General features: G+C 39.2%; 1 protein-coding gene across 4 annotated transcripts in view; it reads left to right on the forward strand.

The window, feature by feature from the left end:
• The window catches only part of MAPK9 (mitogen-activated protein kinase 9), a 58437-nt gene that overhangs the window by 1910 nt on the left and 33805 nt on the right, over window positions 1-22722 (forward strand). For all 4 annotated transcript variants that reach the window (XM_082649831.1, XM_082649829.1, XM_082649832.1 and 1 more), the window contains one exon: window positions 16501-16671. In XM_082649831.1, coding sequence (XP_082505957.1) covers window positions 16550-16671 — 122 coding nt within the window. In that variant the 5' untranslated portion in view covers window positions 16501-16549. The remainder of the gene's footprint in view (window positions 1-16500; window positions 16672-22722) is intronic.

Genomic DNA, 22722 nt, shown 5'->3' on the forward strand with positions numbered 1-22722 from the left:
CAAGCAAAATACAGACCTCATTCAGCTTTGTTGCAGGATTGTCGACCTCCAGTGCAGGTTGTATAGGAGGGAAGAGTTGCAATGAGCTGGAAAGGTAGCCCAAGGCCAGAGGAGCTAGGCCCTATTTGTCCAGGTACTCTCATTTAATTGTCACTGGAGCTCTGTGATAGCAGCTATGAAGCCCATTTCTGCAGAGGAGGAAACAGAGGCTCCCAGAGTTTCAGCAGTCTTGTTTCATAGCAAGCAGCTGGAAAGTGAAATTTGAACCCAGGTATCCCCCAGATCAGCATTCTTTCCTGGGTCCCTCAGCTCTGAGTATTCTCTTTTGGCTCTTCATTTGTTCTGGAAGAACAACATCCAATTTAGATAATGTTTCCCTTCATTTAACCCTTTTTTTTCCCCTTCAAAAGGATTCTGCAGGGTTAAAAATAATACTATTTTGGCATAGTCTTCTCTGAAAAGTTTTGATTCTCCTGAGTCTCCTGAGGAGAATCCACTCCTGAGGATTTAATTTTCAGGATACCACTTTAAATAATTTGTTGACAGATTAAAATATGTTTATTTGGCCTCCCTAAATAAATGTTAGAGGATACACCTCAATTTGTCTATTTAAAATCAAATTTCTTAATTTTCTGGATAGAGAAAAGTGCCAGATGAAGCAATTAACAGTGAGTAAGCCAATTTATTTCATGATGCCTAAGGTAAAACAAAACCACAATTATTTCTTAAGACTATTGATTTGGCAGTAGGGCAGCTATTTCCAATCTAAATATGTAGTTACACTTGGTTAAGAAGGTGACATTTTTACATAATTTTCCCTAAGAATTAAGGAAAATTAAATTTGTATTTGGCCTTCTGTGATTGTATGAACTAGTTTCAACATCAGTCTTTAACTGTTTATTATGAGGAATTTCAAACATATACGGAAGTAGACAGAGTAGTATCTGGCTTTAACAATTACCAACTCATGGCCAATCTTGTTTGTCCCTAATCCCATCCATACACCTCACCCCACCTATTATTTTCAAGCAAATCCTAACTATGATGTCATTTCATCCATGAATTTTTCAGTTTATGTTCTAAAAGATAAGGAGTCTTTTAAACTTTGAAAAGCAGTAATTCCTTAATATCATCAAATAGCCAGTCAGCATGCAAATTTCTAGTTGTCTCATAAATTTTATAGTTTCTTTAATAGTTTCTTCATTGGAATCAGGATCCAGATAAGGTCCATACATTGTGATAAGTTCATATGTCTTTTAAATTTCTTTTAATCTGTAGATCCCCCTTTATTTCTTTTTTTCTTTTCCTTGTAGTTTATTTGTTGAAGCAATAGCTTTTCCATTATTGGGATTTTACTGATTGTACCTCTCCAATGTAATTTCTTGTTCCTCTGTATTTCTTGAAAAGTTGTAGTTGGATCTAGGCGAGGTTTGGTTGGATCCAGGGTGCCTTCCTAAGGGGGTGCACGCTTCCTCTAGAGGCAAGTAGTCCTGGTTGGCTCACACTATGATGTTAGCCGCTGTTGATGCTCAGTGCCTGGACCCATTGATTCATTAAGAGGGCATATTATTTCGGGGACAAGTTTGTATATCTTTTGCCCGGCAAGAACTCATTTTTTAGAAAGGACTGAAGATCTTTTCACATTTTTTATTGGCCTTTGGATTGCCAGTTAAAGTATTGTTAAAAGGTGCCTCAAATCCTCTTTGGAAAATGTTGGGGTGTAAATTAATAGATATAAAAATAATGAGCGGGGCTTCCCTGGTGGCGCAGTGGTTGAGAGTCCGCCTGCCAATGCAGGGGACGCGGGTTCGTGCCCCGGTCTGGGAGGATCCCACATGCCGCGGAGCGGCTGGGCCTGTGAGCCGTGGCCGCTGAGCCTGTGCGTCCGGAGCCTGTGCTCCGCAACGGGAGAGGCCACGGCAGTGAGAGGCCCGCGTACTGCAAAAAAAAAAAAAAAAAAAAGAGAGACATTAATATTAACTCTCATTATGTTAAACGGGTTCTTGCCCATTGTGAAGTTGTTATTTGAATATTTCTATAGCTGAATTATTTAGCTATTAGGAGAATGAACAGTGTGAAAACCACCTGTTACTTTGTCCTTCCATAGGCCAGTGTAGGAAAAACTTGGGGATTCGTTTTAAAAACATATGGTTTTTTAGAACAATTTGTTTAAAAAACATATCTCCACTCCCCTACAATGATTTTAAGAGAAAGAATAATTGAGAATGATTGCTTTTAAAAAACTCCTTTTCCTTAAAAAAGAAAAAAATATATATATACACACACATAAACATACACACACATGTATTTCTACAGAACTGTAAATGATTTAATTTGTTTGACTATTTAAATATTGTATATCTAAACTGATGCTGCTGCTAGTTTGATTTCAGCATATCTAAGCATGAGGGTGCAACCCAGGTAGTAAATCCTCCAGCTCTGATTCTAGAATCAAATCCATTTTTCCGGGCTTTCCCGGTGGCGCAGTGGTTGAGAGTCCACCTGCCGATGCAGGGGACACAGGTTCGTGCCCCGATCTGGGAAAATCCCACATGCCGTGGAGCGGCTGGGCCCGTGAGCCATGGCTGCTGAGCCTGCGCATCCAGAGCCTGTGCTCCACAACGGGAGAGGCCACAACAGTGAGAGGCCCGCGTACCGAAAAAAAGAAAATCCATTTTTCCAATTCTTAACTCTCAGAAACATAACTACTATTATATGTTGGAAAGTGGGTGTCTTCTAAAAATTTCCTGAGAAGATGGCAGAGTAGAAGGACATGTGCTCACTCCCTCTAGCAAGAGCACTGGGATCACAACTAACTGCTGAACAGTCATTGACAGGAAGACAGTGGAACTCACCAAAAAAGATACCCCACATCTGAAGACAAAGGAGAAGCCACAGTGAGATGGTAGGAGGGGTGCAATCACAATAAAATCAAATCCCATAACTGCTGGGTGGGTGACTCACAAACTGGAGAACAATTATACCACAGAAGTCCACCCACGGGAGTGAAGGTTCTGAGCCCAACATCAAGCTTTCTAACCTGGTGGTCCGGCAACAGGAGGAGGAATTCCCAGAGAATCAGACTTTGAAGGCTACCGGGATTTGATTGCAGTACTTCAACAGGACTGGGGGAAACAGACTCCACTCTTGGAGGACACACACAAAGTAGTGTGTGCATCAAGACCCAGGGGGAAGAAGCAATGACCCTATAGCAGACTGAACGAGACCTACCTGCTAGTGTTGGAGGGTCTCCTGCAGAGGCAGTGAGCAGCTTTGGCTCACCACAGGGACAAGGACACTGGCAGCAGAAGTTCAAGCCTGTAGGTTCCAGTGCTGCGTTGCTTCAGGCCAAACAACCAACAGGGAGGGAACTCAGCCCCACCCATCAAGCAGATTAAAGTTTTATTGAGCTCTGCCCACCAGAGCAACACCCAGCTCTACCCACCACCAGTCCCTCCCATCAGGAAGCTTGCACAAGCCTCTTAGATAACCTCATCCACCAGAGGGCAGACAGCAGAAGCAAGAAGAACTACAGTCCTGCAGCCTGTGGAACATAAACCACATTCACAGAAAGACAGACAAAATGAAAAGGCAGAGGACTGTGTACCAGGTGAAGGAACAAGGTAAAACCCCAGAAAAACAACTAAGTGAAGTGGAGATAGGCAACCTTCCAGAAAAAGAAATCAGAATAACGATAGTGAAGATGATCCAGGAGCGCTGAAAAAGAATGGAGGCAAAGATCGAGAAGATGCAAGAAATGTGTAACAAAGACCTAGAAGAATTAAAGAGCAAACACCTTGAAGAATTAAAGAACAAACAAACAGAGATGAACAATACAGTAACTGAAATGAAAAATGCACTAGAAGGAATCAATAGCAGAAAACTAAGGCAGTAGAATGGAGCAGTGACCTGAAAGATAGAATGATGGAATTCACTGCCGCAGAACAGAATGAAGAAAAGAGAATGAAAATAAATGAAGACAGCCCAAGAGACCTCTGGGACAACATTAAACGCACCAACATTCGCATTATAGGGGTCCCAGAAGGGGAAGAAAGAGGGAAAGGACCTGAGAAAATATTTGAAGAGATTATAGTCAAAAACTTCCCGAACATGGGAAAGGAAATAGCCATCCAAGTCCAGGAAGTGCAGAGAGTCCCAGGCAGGGTAAACCCAAGGAGAAACACGCTGAGACACATAGTAATCAAACTGACAAAAATTAAAGACAAAGAAAAATTATTAAAAGCAACAAGGAAAAAACGACAAATAACATATAAGGGAACTCCCCTAAGGTTAACAGCTGATTTCTCAGCAGAAACTCTACAAGCCAGAAGGGAATGGCACAATATATTTAAAGTGATGAAACAGAAGAACCTACAACCAAGATTACTCTACCCAGCAAGGATCTCATTCAGATTTGATGGAGAAATCAAAAACTTTACAGACAAGCAAAAGCTAAGAGAATTCAGCACCACCAGACCAGCTTTGTAAGAGATGCTAAAGTAACTCCTCTAACTGGGAAACACAAGATAAGAAAAGGACCTACAAAAACAAACCCAAAACGGTTAAGAAAATGGTAATAGGAGCATACATATCGATAATTACCTTAAATGTGAATGGATTAAATGCCCCAACCAAAAGACACAGTCTCGCTGAATGGATACAAAAACAAGACCTATATATATGCTGTCTACAAGAGAACCACTTCAGACCTAGGGACACATACAGACTGAAAGTGAGGGGATGGAAAAAGATGTTCCATGCAGATGGAAATCAAAAGAAAGCTGGAGTAGCAATACTCATATCAGATAAAATAGACTTTAAAATGAAGCATGTTATAAGAGACAAGGAAGGACACTACATAATGATCAAGGGATCAATCCAAGAAGAAGATATAACAATTACATATTCACCCAGCATTGGAGCACCTCAATACATAAGGCAAATGCTAACAGCTATGAAAGAGGAAATCAACAGGAAGACAATAATAGTGGGGGCCTTTAGCACCTCACTTACACCAATGGGCAGATCATCCAGACAGAAAATGAATACGGAAACACAAGCTTTAAATGACACAATAGACCAGATAGATTTAATTGATATTTATAAGACATTGCATCTAAAACAGCAGATTACACTTCTTCTCAAGTGCACACAGAGCATTCTCCAGGATAGATCATATATTGGTTCACAAATCAAGCCTTGGTAAATTAAAAAAACTGAAATAATATCAAGCATCTTTTCTGACCACAACAATATGAGATTAGAAATAAATTACAGGGAAAAAAATGTAAAAAACACAAACACATGGAGGCTAAACAATACGTTACTAAATAACCAAGAGATAACTGAAGAAATCAAAGAGGAAATCAAAAAATACCTAGAAACAAATGACAATGAAAATACAACGATCCAAAACCTATGGGATGCAGCAAAAGCAGTTCTAAGGGGGAAGTTTATAGCAATACAATCCTACCTAAAGAAACAAGAAACATCTCAAATAAACAACCTAACCTTACACCTAAAGCAATTAAAGAAGAACAAACAGAACCCAAAGTTAGTAGAAGGAAAGAAATCATAAAAATCAAAGTAGAAATAAATGAAATAGAAATGAAGAAAACAATTGCAAAAAATCAATGAAACTAAAAGCTGGTTCTTTGAGAAGATAAACAAAATTGATAAACCTTTAGCCAGAGTCATCAAGAAAAAGAGGGAGAGGACTGAAAGCAATAAAATTAGAAATGAAAAAGGAGAAGTTACAACAGGCATCGCAGAAAGTCAAAGCATCATAAGAGACTACTACAAGCAACTCTACGCCAATAAAATGGACAACCTGGAAGAAGTGGACAAATTCTTAGAAAGGTATAACCTTCCAAGACTGAACCAGGAAGAAATAGAAAATATGAACAGACCAATCACAAGTAATGAAATTGAAAATGTGATTAAAAATCTTCCAACAGGGCTTCCCTGGTGGCGCAGTGGTTGAGAGTCCACCTGCCGATGCAGGGGACATGGGTTCGTGCCCCGGTCCGGGAAGATCCCACATGCTGCGGAGCGGCTGCGCCCGTGAGCCATGGCCACTGAGGCTGCGTGTCCGGAGCCTGTTGCTCCGCAACGGCAGAGGCCACGGCAGTGAGAGGCCCGTGTACTGCAAAAAAAAAAAAAAAAAAATCTTCCAACAGACAAAAGTCGAGGACCAGATGGCTTCACACGTGAATTCTATCAAACATTTAGAGAAGAGCTAACACCCATCCTTCTCAAACTCTTCCAAAAATTGCAGAGGAAGGAACAATCCCAAATTCATTCTATGAGGCCACCATCATCCTGATACCAAAACTAGACTAAGGTACTACAAAAAAAGAAAATTACAGACCAATATCACTGATGAATATAGATGCAAAAATCCTCACCAAAATACTAGCAAACAGAATCCAACAGCAGTTAAAAGGATCATACACCATGATCAAGTGGGATTTATCCCAGGGATGCAAGGATTCTTCAATATATGCAAGTCAATCAATGTGATACACTATATTAACAAATTAAAGAATAAAAACCACATGATCATCTCAATAGATGCAGAGAAACTTTCGACAAAATTCAACACCAATTTATGATAAAAAAACCTCTCCAGAAAGTGGGCATAGAGGGAACCTACCTCAACATAATAAACGCCATATGAGACAAACTCACAGCAAACATCATTCTCAATGGTGAAAAACTGAAAGCATTTCCTCTAAGATCAGGAACAAGACAAGGATATCCACTCTCACCACTTTTATTCAACATAGTTTTGGAAGTCCTAGCCACAGCAATCAGAGAGGAAAAAGAAATAAAAGGAATACAAGTTGGAAAAGAAGTAAAACTGTCATTGTTTGCAGATGACATGATACTATATGTAGAGAATCCTAAAGATGCCGCCAGAACTCTACTAGAGCTAACCAATGAATTTGGTAAAGTTGCAGGATACAAAATTAATGCACAGAAATCTCTTGCATTTCTATACACTAACAATGAAAGATAAGAAAGAAATTAAGGAAATAGCCCCATTCACCATTGCAACAAAAAGAGTAAAATACCTAGGAATAAACCTACCTAAGGAGGTAAAAGACCTGTACTCAGAAAACTGTAAAACACTGATGAAAGAAATCAAAGATGACACAAACAAATGGAGAGATATACCATGTTCTTGGATGGGAAGAATCAATATTGTGAAAATGACTATGCTACCCAAAGCTATCTACAGATTCAATGCAATCCCAATCAAACTACCACTGGCATTTTTCACAAAAGTAGAACAAAAAATTTCACAATTTGTATGGAAACACAAAAGACCCCGAATAGCCAAAGCACTCTTGAGAAGGAAAAACGGAGCTGGAGGAATCAGGCTCCCTGACTTCAGACTATACTACAAAGCTACAGTAATCAAGACAGTATGGTACTGGCACAAAAACAGAAATATAGATCAATGGAACAGGATAGAAAGCCCAGAGATAAACCCACACACATATGGTCACCTTATCTTTGATAAAGGAGGCAAGAATATACAATGGAGAAAAGACAGCCTGTTCAATAAGTGGTTCTGGGCAAACTGGACAGCTACATGTAAAAGAATGAAATTAGAACACCCCCTAACACCGTACACAAAAATAAGCTCAAAATGGATTAAAGACCTAAATGTAAGACCGGACACTATGAAACTCTTAGAGGAAAACATAGGCAGAATACTCTTTGACTTAAATCACAGCAAGATCTTTTCTGACCAACCTCCCAGATTAATGGAAATAAAACCAAAAATAAACAAATGGGACCAAATGAAATTTAAAAGCTTTTGCACAGCAAAGGAAACTATAAACAAGACGAAAAGACAACCCTCAGAATGGGAGAAAATATTTGCAAATGAATCAACAAAGGATTATTCTCCAAAATATATAAATAGCTCATGCAGCTCAATATTAAAGAAACAAACAGCACAATAAAAAAATAGGCAGAGGACCTAAGTAGACATTTCTCCAAAGAAGGTAAACAAATTGCCAACAAACATATGAAAGGGTGCTCAACATCACTCATTATTAGAGAAATGCAAATCAATACTATGATAAGGTATCACCTCACACCAGTTAGAATGGGCATCATCAGAAAATTTACAAGCAACAAATGCTGGAGAGGGTGTGTAGAAAAGGGAACCCTCTTGCACTGTTGGTGGGAATGTCAATTGATACAGCCACTATGGAGAACAGTATGGAGGTTCCTTAACAAACTAAAAATAGAATTGCCATATGACCCAGCAGTCCCACTACTGGGCATATACCCAGAGAAAAACAATTCAAAAAGACACATGCACCTCAATGTTTATTCCAGCACTATTTACAATAGCCAGGTCATTGAAGCAACCTAAATGCCCATTGACAGACGAATGGATAAAGAAGATGTGGTACATATATACAATGGAAGGAACGAAATTGGGTCATTTGTAGAGACATGGATGGACATAGAGACTGTCGTACAGAGTGAAGTAAGTGAGAAAGAGGAAAACAAATATCGTATATTAACACATATATGTGGAATCTAGAAAAATGGTACAGATGAACCCGTTTGCAAGACAGAAATAGAGACACAGATGTAGAGAACAAATATATGGACACCAAGGGGGGAAAGCAGGGAGGGGGAGTGATGGTTGTGGGATGAACTGGAAGATTGTGATTGACATATATACACTAATATATATAAAATAGATAACTAATAAGAACCTGCTGTATAAAAAAAAAAATTCAAAAATTTCCTGAAACATCATCTGCCTACCACACGCTAGAATGAAAAGTAAATTCTGTGCATTGCCTCCTGTCTATTGTGTCTTTCACTGAGGTGCTCACCAGTATTAACCACGTCATCAGCTTTTGCACTTACCAGATTTTAATTCACATTTGCAGAATGCAGACATTTGTTGGGATAAGTAGAATGGGTGTCTTAAGGTCAGCTGACGTTGAGACCTTGCCCTGTGCTAGACACTGTGCTAGTTTTCCTCTGAGGTTGATTCTGCAGTTATTCCCGTTCTACGCATGAGTGTAATTGCTTGCCCAAGTTCACTCACCCAGATAAATGGCAGACCCACTGCTCTCTGACTCCAGAGTCCTAATCTTAGCCATTGCACGAAGCTGCCTTACCACATTTACTCTCCTGCTTAGTTTTGCCTTAACATATATTTCCTGGGCACCCACTGTGTACTTAGTAAAGGATTGAGAAGTAGATCAGACACATTTTCTGCCCTTGAGGAGCTCACAGGTAGAAGTAGAGATAGACTTGCAATGCAAATGAATACATGATGTGGTGCCAAAAAAGGGACATGCCCTGCACAGTTTGAAAGGAAAGCCTATAGAGGAGAACTTGCAGGAGAAGCAGGTGCTTGCACTAGGCTTTGGAGGATGAAGTTTGGCCAGGAGAGCAAAAGGGGGAGGGAAGTCATCTCAGGCAGATGGGACAGCTCAGGCAGAGACCTGAGGTATGCAGTAGCTGGGGTCTGCTGCTCCCAGGTGGTTTGATAGTGCCGAAGAGTGGGCCAGAGGCCCTGCAGAACTCCTCTGCTGTTATAAGAATTAGAATTTTACTGTCAAGGCAGTCGGTCACTACTGAAGGAATTTAAACAGGAGAGCAGTATGATGACTGCATATTTTCAACAAATCTCTTTTAATTCCTTATTTTGAAATAATTATAGATTCACAAGAGGTTGCAAAAATAGCAGAGAGGTCCTGTACACTCTTCACCCAGTTTCCACCAATGGTTGTATATTTATGTAACTATAGTATGATACCAGCATCAGGCAGTTAGCATTGGTACAATGCTTGTACAGTTCTATGTCATTTTATCACATGTGGAGGTTCATATAATCACCACCTTTGCCATCAAGATACAGAACTATTTCATCATCCCAAAGATCTCCCTTGTACTACCCGTTTATAACCACACCACCCGCCTTGCCCCCCACCATCCATAACCCCTGGTGACCACTAACCTGTTCTATATCTCTATAATATAGATAATTTTCATTGCAAGAATGTTGTATAAATGGAATTATGTCCTATGGACCTTGTGAAATTGGCTTTTATCACTAAAAATTGTCACTAAAATTTCATAATACCCTTATGACCCACCCAAGTTGTAATGTATATCAGTAGTTCGATCATTTTTATTGCTGGGTGATGGTCCATGGTATTGACATACAGCAATTTGTTTAACCACCCACCCACTGAAGGACATCTGGATTGTTTCCAGTTTTGAACTATTACAAATATAGCTGCTATAAGCATTCATGTAAAGGTTTTCAAGTGGACAGATCTTTCTTTCTAATGTGGTATATATACAGTGGTTTGGAGGTATCAGGAATGGAGGCTGGGAGAGCACTTTGGCTATTGGTATGTCTGGGGAGCAATGAGGCCTTTACTCACAACACTGGGTATCGGGCATTGGGCCTGGAGATGGGGAGACTGACGACTACAAGGAGCTGGCAGGAAGAATCCTTGCTGGAGTCACTCACGTCCCTGTGAGTGACATAATAACCAATTCTGTATCATAGTATGTACTGTAACTTAAGAACTGATGTTCAGAAGAATGGCCCTGCGGTGCTGTGAAGATTTTGGTTATCCAAGAAAGATTAAGTTGTTGTGCTATGCTATTTTTAATATGAATTAAAGTAGGAAAAAACAATTTGATTAAAACTTTCAGCAGCAAGCATTGAAACAAAGAGGGTGATTGTGAAAATCTGCTTTTAATCACAGCAGTCAGTTAATTTAAATATTGAATGTCCTGGATATTCTGAAACATTAGTGTGATTAAAGGTTTGAGTCTATGGATCACTGAATTATCTTCATCATCAGAAGAAAGTGTCTTAGTGGGGTGAAGACAACAAGATGAGATGTGAAGATCTGCGTTATTCTGGCCTGGTCTTGACCAGGCCTTGGACAGTCACTTTACTTTCTAAGTAAAATTAGAGATATTACAGTAGTATATTGGGAAAAACATGGATATAGTAGTCAAATACACCTCAATTCAAATCCAGGCCGTGCCACTTTCCAGCTGAGAATTTGGGCAAGTTCCTTACTGTCTCAGTTTTGTTTCCTCATTTGCAGAGTGAGGACAGTACCACGCACCTCACAGGCTGTTAGGAGAAGGTGTATAACTGTGTACTCAGAGCCTGGCCCACTTGCCTTCCTGCCTCCAGTCTCATCTGCCTCAAATCCATTCTCTGTAAAGGTGTCAGAGTGACCATTTTGCAACTTTTCATTTAAAAGTGTTTGTTTAGTTTTTAAAATGTGAAATATGTGCATAGTTTAAAAAAAAAGAACAGGAAGTTATAATGGCAAGAATGAAAGTCTCATTTCCCACTGTTTCTCTGCACTTGCTAGCATATTGTGTGTGTGTGTGTGTGCATGTGTTTGTGTATTTTTCCATACATTGGAATTTACTGTATGCAGTCTTCTTTAACTTGCTTTATTTCCTTATATATCTTAGACATCTTTCCATATCAATGCATAAAGTCCCTGCATTGTTTTTAATGGCTTTATTATACTTTTGTGCCGTAATTTATTCAGTCATTCCAAGGGTACTTTTTAGGTTATTTCTAGTTTTTTGCCTGTTACAAGCAGTGCAACAAACATCCTTGCACAAATATCTTTGAATATTTGTACACATGTATTTGTCAGATACATTTATAGAATTGTAGTTGCCAGGTTAGGAGTCTTGTGCATTTAAATTTTTCCTTAGGTATTACCTATTTTGCTTCCAAAAAATGTTTTACTAATTTATAGTTCTCACCATCATGTGTGGAAGTACCTGTTTCGTCACACCTAGGTTGATACTTAACTTGCACGCAGGTCTTGCCTCCTCCAGGAAGCCTTCCTTTACATCCGTCTCTCACTCACACATTCCACTTGTTCTCTCACTCTGCCCTCTGGACACTACTCTGCTGGGCTTCTGCCATGCAGCCTGTGCATTCCCCTAGGACACCTCCTACGTGGTGTGATAAATATGCAGTTGGTGGTTTGAGGGAAGGGACTGTCCAATTAGTACTCCATTGACAGCTGGTACCTCATGCTTGGCACACAGGAGGCCGTCAGGAGTTTGTTAGGAGAACTCAGTAAATGGTAGCTGTCATCCCCACAAGACTCAGACTGTATGCTCTCCACTGTTCTTTCCCACTTTAAAATTTTATAACTATGTAAAGCTGTAGTTAGAGCTAATTTTTCTATTTAGAAAAGTTAATCAGATTTAATATTTATAGTACCTGAATTGCTTATATTTAGAATACTAGAGGTAGAGAAAAAATTTTTTAAAGCATTTCTTATTCTAGGCTCTGAACAGGTAGGAAGGTTTCTCCTGCCCAATGTTTATTTATAGAGTGGGTAGATTTTACAGGTCTCCAGTCTTGGAGAAATAGAGATTTTCGATTAGAGCATTTCATTAAACAAGCATTCATCAAAGCAGTATGGTAAGTGGGGAGAGTGTGGACATGAGCCAGATGCCTTTAGCAAAGGCTTTGCCAATTCCTAACCTCAAGGCACCCACTCACCACAGTTAGGTCTGTAGGAGCAGAGTGTGTTCTTCTAGGAGCTTTTTCAGTGGAAAAATGGTGGGCATTGAACAATGTCTTATGAGAGGGAAGACAGGCCCTCCCTGCTTTTGAGGAGCTTCTGACTTGGCAGAGGGAAGCAGAGGCAGACCTGCAGAAGCCGAGTGACAGTGAACACAGTAGGCACTGGGTCCCACTGCTGGGAACCGAGGTGAGGAACCAGCATCTTCTGGTGAGGGAAGTTAAGGCAGGGACTGCACCTTCAGTGTGTTGGTAATGTGGTTGCATGAAGAATTCTTAATGTGTTGGTAATGTGGTTGCATGAAGAATTCTTAACACCTCTCAATTTGTAAATTGTCTTCTGAAACCAGGTTGAGGTCCATTTTGTTGAAATACAATCTCAAGAGAGAGTTGATTTCATTAATAGCTAAATTACATGCTTTCTTAGTTTGGTTTGGGGTTCTTTCTCTTGCTCTCATGAAGCCCATGAAGCCCAAGATTGACAGAGGAGGTGGCTTTGACAGATTCTGTCTTAGGTGATTTTTTTTTTCTGCCTAATAAGGGAAACTTATTTTAATTTTAAAATTATTTAAAATCTTGAGATGAAATTATGTTAATTATTGACCTAATAATGTAATGTACTCCCCAAATTCACAAAAGCTAACCTAATACTGTACCAGTCTGAGTACAGGTTACAACAGCTGTAGCAGAGAGAGTTCCAGAGTTGCTCAACAAGGTTGAGATTAATTTGTGCCAATCTCAATGTGGGCAGGTGGACCAGAATGGGGGCCACCTCAGTGCCACAAGGTCATTCCAGACTCAGGCTGGTGGGTGACTCTAGCATCTTCAGCATGTGACTTCCATCTCTGGATCTATGACTGCTGATCCCTCAGCCAACAGCAAGGGAGAAAGATAGATTGAAAGGCAAGCAGCTTTCTGTTTAAAAAAATGATCTGGGAGTAGCATACATCACTTCTGCTCACATCCCATTAGCTAAAGGTTAGTCATCTGGCCACAGCTGGCTGCCAGGAAAGTGACCAGATGTCATCTCTAGTTGGGTAGCCATTTGTCCAGCTGGAACAGGGTGGCTTCTGTTACTAAAATGAAGGGAGGAGTGGATCCTGGAGTAGGTCAGCAGCCTAGGCCTGTCATACTGTCCCTTGGCCACTTCAGACTTAACTTAACAAGCCGTACTTTCCAACTCAGCTATCTCTTGCTTACCTCCAGCTGTTTCACCTTTGTTTCTCCCCATCTCCTGCAGGGCAACAAGTCACGTACATTCTTCCTCCAAGCCGTGCATTTCCTTCTTTTCCCCACCTGCCACAATCCTGCCATTTTTGTCAGGTCTGCCTGTTTTGAGTCCTACCCATTCGAATCCAACCCTTTCTCAGCTTCCCGAATGACCTCTCTGAAAAGCAAGTGTGAACCCATGCCTCTCGTGCTTTGATGGCTCTACAGCCCTCAGGCCCAGGCCCAGATGGCTCTGAGCGTCTTCCAGGGCCTGGGGTGATCTGGCCTTGTTTTCTCTCCAGTTTTTTCCCCCCATGACCCAGCAGAATCAAATCTCAAATGATTTGTCATGCTTAGAAGGCACCTCCAGCTCTCTGCACATGCTACTTCCTATCCCTTCACCCTAAACCTCCATTCTTCTGGGTTTAGGGCTCTCCTTGCATCCGATCTCTTCTGAGTATACCCGCAGTGTACGCTCTCTGTAAGCTTGAAGCGCAGAAGGCAGGTTCTGGCAAAGGACCTGGTCCACAGTGGTGCTCAAGAAATGCTTTATGAATGACCAGTATTGCTGGTGCATTACAACATGGCCAAGAAATAGCAGGTTGTAGTGGCTCCTGCCTTCTCGCTGAGTCTGTCTCTGATCCTTTGCATTTTTACTCCACTAGTCAAGCTGAGCAATTCACCATGTCTGAGCACAGTCAGTTTGAGTTCTGTGCTTCTACTCTGTCTCTGGCAAAACTATCCAGGGCAAATGCCACCTCCTCCATGAAGCTCTTCTTGTTTTCTGCACCCCTGCTTGTGGGTAGGACCTCTTTTGCCTTTCAGCTTTGTTTCTATTTTGCTTATGGCCCTTACCTCTTTATAACTTATATTACAATGTAGATAATAGACTCATTCTTCACACTTCTCCCCCAAATAGTGAAGTAGGGGCTGCTTCAAGACCAATACCTGTTTGATCTTGATATATGTCTTCTATATTATTTATCACTTTCTTGTACAAAGGTACCCCGTAAATGTTGAGATGAATTGTCTCGGCCTCTTAAAAACTATAAATAAATTAAGAAAAAGATGCTCCTTCAGATGTCAGTAAAATAGAGCAGCATCGTGAGGGAATCATTAGCTGCAGTGTTATGGGTCTGATCAGCAGAGGTATATTGAATGGTCACTCTGTCCCAGGGGCCAGGCCCTCCCTGTCCTCCTGTCCTGGGAGTACAGGGTGCCACCATGAACAAGACAGACCTATGCCTCCCCTCCTAGAGCTTAGGGCCCCCTTCTCACAGCAGCATGGCTTGGCCAGCTCACTAAGCCTTGGGTCACTCCAGTGTAACACAGGGCTGATAATTTCTGTCGGTTGTTGTGAGCAGTGTGTTAGTTTATCTAGTGCAACGCTGGCCTCCCAGACGCAATCCCCAGCCAGTGTGCAATGGCTCTTGGTCAAAATGGCTGCTGTGCCTACCAGCTGTGCCTCAGCCACTGCCTTGAGAATGGTAAAACATGAAGCAACAGTCAGTTGGAGAAACTATTCATTTGATTTAAATTCTTTGTTCAGTCTTGTTGATAATCAATTTCCATGTTTAATGGAAGTCCTAGACATCATTGTGTTGAAACACATATCATCACTCCAAAAACTCAGTGGGTAGATATTAAATATTAGGTGTTAGAACAAACAAGCAGGAATTTGGGGAAGCTGTAGAATAAAATTTAAATTCTGTGTTTGTAAGCAGTGTAGAATATTTACCTAAATGATTTTATTGTTGGCTTTTTAATTTTTAAGAAATGACCAATATAAATAGCTTGCTAACTTTTGAATAAACATTATCAGACAAGAGCCAGGGAACGGAGTAAAGGTAGCTGCCTGCCGATTTCTGTTTGCTTTGTTTTCTGTATAAAATCATACAGGCTCCTGCAGCGTAGGAATCTCAGCCTACTATCTAAACCACAGAAAGGCTGCTCTGGGGCTTCCAGTTTATATTCATGCCTCGTGGATAACATAGTGTCCATGTTATTGACTGTAGCTTATGACAGAGTTCTCGGTCTATGGCTGTCTGTATTGAAGCCCACTAGTGATGTAGGGTTTAGGGAATGTAGGCCGGCTCCGGGACCACCTCACAAGGTAGGAGCGCACTCACGAGCATCCACGGCACACACAGGTGTCACCAGGCCTCCAACACCCCGTTGTTCTTTAACTTACCACTTTTACAATCACTTTGGCATCGGACTTGCTTTCTAGTTCGTCACTTTAACCTGAATTTGTGGACACAGCAGAAGACTGGTCCATTTGTTTTTCTGCATGAATGAATTGTAGACGTTCATTTTGCAGCATCTCCAGAGTGCCTCCATATCTGGTTGAGACAGCACGGTGTAATCTGGTCCCACAGGAAGCAAGCTGATGGGAATCACATAGTGATGTAGTCTTGTCATGGCTAATAAAAATGTACAAATTCTTTTCTCCAAAGGTGGTTATTTCCTAATCCAATCCCTTAAGATGTGGTCATGCAGGGTCTCAGAATTCCTTCCTTTCATGATAATCTTGTACCATTAAAATGTCTTTGCATTTTTTGCATGTTGCTTAAGTTCAGAACTTGGTCTAACTCAGTTTACCAACTTACAGCCACATTGTCTTATATACCAATGAATTTGAAACATTATTAAGTGAGCTATGCATGTATAATTTCAGTAAGAATCCATGTTCATTCTGTTTCTCTTTCAAGGAATCTGACGACTGTACCAGCTCTTCGGAATATTATATGACACTACATCATGAGTGACAGTAAATGTGATAGTCAGTTTTACAGTGTACAAGTGGCAGATTCAACTTTCACTGTCCTAAAACGTTACCAGCAGTTGAAACCAATTGGTTCTGGAGCCCAAGGAATTGTCTGGTAAGTATGGTCTGTTTCAGTAGTGTAGATTGAGTTTTTGTTGTAATAAAAACTTAATAGATCTAAGTCGTCAGAATTTAGAAACACTGATGATAAAAATACCCTTTTCTTTGCTATAGGTTTATAAGCTAAATTGAATCAACCTCTTGCTTTAGTTACATATAGTCAGATTGTAGGATACAAGCTCAAATTCTTAGAATGCTGCGTAAATTTAAATAGGTAGCAATTTTTCTTTTTTCTTTGTTTCTTTTCTCTTTTTTTTCTTTTCCATTCCCCCTGTCATTATGATATTAGAGTAATAGGTATGACAGTGAGTTGTAACAGAAATTTGGAGTTTTATTCATTTCTTCATCCTGGCCACCTTTCCCCCCTCCCCCTTTTATTCCCAATCACTCCTATTCATTTCTAGGCGCCGTCATTGCAGTGCCTTGCCCTTCATTGGCAGGATGAGGCCAGTCAGTGTCATTATCACCCCATGGATTAACCAGGAAGGGATGCCGTATGAGGGGTTGGGCTGGCCGTCTCTTCCTTGGTGTCTCACTTCAACTATGTGTCCAGCCCAGAACGTCAGAACCGTTGGTCTGACCCTGAACCTTAGTCTCTTGCTTGGTAAGACAGTCAGCTGCCGCGACATCACTGGCCAGCTAAAGGTAAAGTTTTTCACATGTTTTCTAGACTACAGTTATCAGCACTTCCCAAGCTTTCTATCCCTTAGTTTTTTGGCAAATCTTTTCTTCTTTTTTTGGTTAGTAAAAACAAGATTGTCTTTGCATCTAAAAGGAACTGTGGTAAAGCTAAACACCCAATGATTACAGCTTGTAGGTAAAGGGGATTCAAGATAAAAGAGAACTCTTGGATGGTCTGGTAGGAGAGTTTATATTTTTATTAGAGATGTTGAGTTTAGAGAATCTGCATCAGTGGTTAGTAATTGATCCTCTGTTGTAGAGATATGTGATCAGGGAAGTTAGTTGTTTTCTTTGGCTTAGGTAGTTAGAGGCCCTGGAAGCTGAGAGGAGGTGGTAGTTCAGAGATTCCCAGAAAAACTAATGAGGGGGAAGGGGCTGTTTGGAAGGAATGCCTGGCTTGCATCTAAAATAGTGGTGATCTTAACTTCCAATTGATAACATGCTATATTGGTACTTAAATCCAGTGTGCCAGGAAAGTTTTAAAGTGAATGGATGGTTCATATTAGGATACTTTGATGTTAATAAAAAGTTCTAGACAGTAAAATATTCTTTTGATTTATAACCCATCTCTTATTTGGAACTGGATGGTAATTTGACATAGGGAATTAAGCAAGACTGATATCAAGGACATTTAATGTAATAACCACATTAAGAGCTTGACTAGAAATTCATAATTAATTGTATAATGGAGAGCTTTACAAGGGTTTTGCAGTTAAAATTAATGACTTCATTACAGCATGGTAAATGACAATAAAATTACATGCTACTTTAAAAAATACTGTTTTTCAGAGATTAGTTTTGATTTCCAGTTTTCATATCCTACTTCCTATCTTTGTTTTTTAAAGAAATGTTTAATAATGAATTTACTCATTATGGGTGTATATTTTTCATTAAAAAAATTCTAGTTTTGAAATGAAAGTTCCCAAATAAACAGTTATAAGCTAAACCTCCTCTGGTAAAAGCAGTGGTAGAATTATAAGATGGAAAGTTCTGAATTTTTAAAGAATTTTAAAGACTAAGAGTCCAGAAATAAACCCATACATCTGTGGCCAGTTGATTTTCAAAAAGGATGCCAAGATTATTCAGTGGGGAAAGAACAGTCTCTTCAACAAATGGTGCTGGGACAACTGGATACCCACATACAAAAGAATGAAGTTGGACTCCTACTTCACATCATGTAAAAGGTTAACTCAAAATTGATCGATGACCTAAATGTAAGAGTTAAAACCATAAAACTCTTAGAAGAAAACAAAGGGGGAAGCGTCATGACTTTGAATTCTTAGAAATGACACCAAAAGCATGAGCAACAAAAGAAGAAATTGGACTTTATCAAAATTAAAAATTTTTGTGTATCAAAGAACACTGTCAAGAGAGTGAAAAAACAACCCACAAATGGGAAAATATTTGCAAATCGTGTATCTGGTAAGAGTCTAATATTCAGAATATAAAGAACTCCTACAACTCAACAGCAAACAGACAAACAACCCAATTTATTTATTTTTAGGTAAAAGCATCTTTTTTTTTTTTAATTGGAGTATAGTTGCTTTACAATGTTGTGTTAGTTTCTGCTGTATAACAAAGTGAATCAGCTATACGTATACATATATCCCCTCCTTTTTGGATTTCCTTCTCATCTGGTCACCACAGAGCACTGAGTAGAGTTCCCTGTGCTATACAGTAGGTTCTCATCAAACAACCCAATTAAAAAAAAAAAAAAAAAACCGGCAAAGGACTTGAATAGACATTTCCCCAAAGAAGATTTATGGCCAATAAACACATGAAAAGATGCTCATTGTTAGCCATTTGGGAAATGCAAATCAAAACCACAGTGAGGTACTACTTCATACCCACTAGGTGGTCATAATCAACAAAATGGAAAATAACAAAGATTGGCAGGGATGTGAAGAAATTACAACCCTCATACACTGCCAGCGAGAATGTAAAATGGTGCAGCCACTTGTGGAAAACAGTTTGACGGTTCCTCAACAAGTTAAACATAGAATTATTACATGACCCAGTAAATATCCCTAGATATATTCCCAAAAGAATTAAAAACAGATGTTCAAAAAAGACTTGTATACAAATGTTCATAGCAGCACTATTCTCAATAGCCAAAAGGTGGAAACAGCCCAAATGTCCATCAATAAATGAATGGATACACAAGCTGTGTTATATACATACATGGAATATTATTCATAAAAAAAATGAAGCACTGATATATGCTACAACATAGATGATCCTCAGAAACATGCTAAGTGAAAGAAGCCAAACATAAAAGGTAGTATTATTATATGAGTCCATTTATGTGAAATATCCAAAGTAGGTAAATCCATAGAGAAAGATGCAGATTGGTGGTAACAAGGGCAAGGGGGAGAGAGGAATGGGGAGCAACTTCATAATGGGTATGGAGTTTCCTTTTGGGGTGATGAAAATCTTTTGGGGTTACTTAAAGGTGGTGATTGCACAACACTGTGAATGTGCTAAATGCTACTGAATTGTTCAGTTTAAAATGGTTCATTTTATGTTTATGTGAATCCTCCCTTAAAAAAATTTTTTTTGAAAAAAAATGTAAACTGAAAGGTGCCTTAACTTAAGGATATTTGTCATTTTTAATGGATATTTAACCCCTGATACTATAGTATTATATGTAATATTTTCATGTTATATTATGCATTAAAATATGTTGTCATTTTCTTGTAACTTATGTTACATATGGATATAGTCTTAACTGTACTTTCACTTAACTCTTAGTATTTTCATTTAAATAATTTTATGACAATTTTATTAACATTTGTATGAGCAACTTTCACCTCACATACATGTAGAGGCTAAAATTTTAACACCATCCTAAATTTCACGTCTTGCAAATTCCCACTTCCATAGCCTGAATTTTGATTTTAAGGAAGGATCAAAAACTGGGTTTCACGCTTTTCTGCTCAAGAAAGAAGTCTTTGAACTGATTAAAATAGCTCTTAATGAGCCTTTTGCACAGCTAGAGTTTATTTTGTGATCTTTGATGTAATTATTCACTTAACTTTGTAACCCAAGCCAGTTATTCATTACCAGATCAAAACCTTTTAGTTGGGTTAACTTTACTGATGCATGGAAAAGAGGTTAGTTAACTTGATTCAGATTATTGATACTTTCTTTTAGAAATGTTTGTGCAATTATGAAAATTATTCTTAGACTTCTGGGATGTTTTCTTGGCTTTTAGAGGAGGTGCCGTCACGAGAGCTGGGCCTAGATGGTTGGAGACCTGGTTTCCATTATTACTTTACTGCTACTTTCTACCAGAGCCTGTGCTGGCTTCCTCTCAGCCGGGAAGGTGGGTGACTACTCCTCACCTTCCTTCTAGGCTTGAGGCTTTGTGGTACCATTGAACTGCAGCATTGGTGGTGCAGGCAATGGTAGTCCCAGACTGACAAGAGAGAAACGTTTCCTGTGATATTTCCCCCACATGTCTTCAGAGGATTTTTTCCTGGCTCTGTTTTGCACAGAGTCTTGGATATTGGCATTATGCTTTAAGGTCCTTAAAAGAAAAGTGTTCTTTTTATACACGGTTCAAGGAGAGGATCTTTTACCTTGTTCTGCTGTGTAGATAGAGCAAGAAACTATGAATGGTGCCAGTTAGACTCCTTTCTTCCTCATCAGTGATGGAAGGGCTTGAGTATACCCACCATCAAGCCCTAACTTTTAGATAACTTCTTATCTCCAATGGTCCCTTCTCTGCAAATATGACAGGTTCTTTCCCACGCCCATCACTTTTGTCCCCACTGCATCTCCTGGTTGGAGTCTCCTCTGAAACTCTGCTCTTCTGTCCCTGTCCTGACACTATCCCTGATCTTTTGAGACTTACCTGTGGAACTTCAGATAATCTCACCTCATGCTTGGAATAGAGCCTTCTCTCTGATCGAACCAAGGAGTATGTGATTGGTTTGATTGATGCACACGTGCACATGTGTGCACACACACACACACACTCCAGAACTGTAAGATAATAAATTTATGTCTTAAATCAGTAAATCTGTGCTAATTTGTTATAGCAACAATAGGAAACTAATATACATGTGTTTTTACATTTTTGAGAAGTAAAATATCATAGTAGCAATAATGAATGGTTTACAAAACTTGTTAATCATCTATTTAAACTAGAGCTTGATAAAGATATAGGGACAGGTGTGCAGGTAAACCAAAGTGCAGGTATTGATACAGGATTAAAAGGAGGAGCTGGGGTCCAAATAAAATATTCTGACTCCTAATTTTGAATTGTTTTTACAGTTATCTGATTTATTTGTTTCTATGTTTTTGTTCATTAAAACTGTTAGTAAAATAATTAGGAAGTAAGTTTTAAAATGTTTATCATTTGAAGTATTTATAAAATTAAGTTATTAGTAGAATTAAGTAATTCAAGGTTTTAAAGCTCTACGGGGAAAATATGTGTACATTTCTTTCATATATATATATATATTCACTTTTTCTCTCTCCTTCTAAAATGTCAAGCTGTTTAACCAAAGTAGTAAGGACTATTTGTTTTATGAAACAGTTCTACGAAGTGCTTAACTTTTTTTTTCTGCTTTTATTAAAAAAATTTTTAATTGAAATATAGTTGATTTACAATGTTGTTAATTTTTGCTGTACAGCAAAATGGTTCAGTTATATGTATATATGCATTCTTTTTTTAAAATATTCTTTTCCATTATGGTTTATCGTAGAATATTGAATATAGTTCCCTGTGCTATACAGTAGGATCTTGTCATTTATCCATTCTAACATATAATAGTTTGCATCTGCTAACCCCAAATTCCCAATCCATCCCTCTCCCACCTCTCTCCCCCTTGGCAACCGCAAGTCTGTTCTCTATGTCTGTGAGTCTGTTTCTGTTTCATAAAGGTTCATTTGTGTCATATTTTAGATTCCACATATAAGTGATATCATATGGTATTTGTCTTTCTCTTTTTGACTTACTTCACTTAGTATGATAATCTCGTTCCATCCATGTTGCTGCAAATGACATTATTTCGTTCTTTTTTATGGCTGAGTAGTATTCCATTGTATATATGTCCCACATCTTCTTTATCCTTTCATCTGTAGATGGACATTTACTTTGTTTCCATGTATTGGCTATTGTGAATAGTGCTGCTATGAATATAGGGGTGCATGTATCTTTTTGAATTATAGTTTTGTCTTTATATATACCCAGGAGTGGGATTGCTGGATCATATGGTAGCTCTATTTTTAGTTTTTTGAGGAACCTCCATACTGTTCTCCATAGTGGCTATACCAGCTTACATTCCCACCAACAGTGTAGGAGGGTTCCCTTTCTCCACACCCTCTCCAGCATTTGTTATTTGTAGACTTTTTATAT

This window comes from Grampus griseus (genome assembly GCF_964374135.1).
Source record: "Grampus griseus genome assembly, chromosome: 3".
NCBI classification, from domain to species: Eukaryota; Metazoa; Chordata; class Mammalia; order Artiodactyla; family Delphinidae; genus Grampus; species Grampus griseus.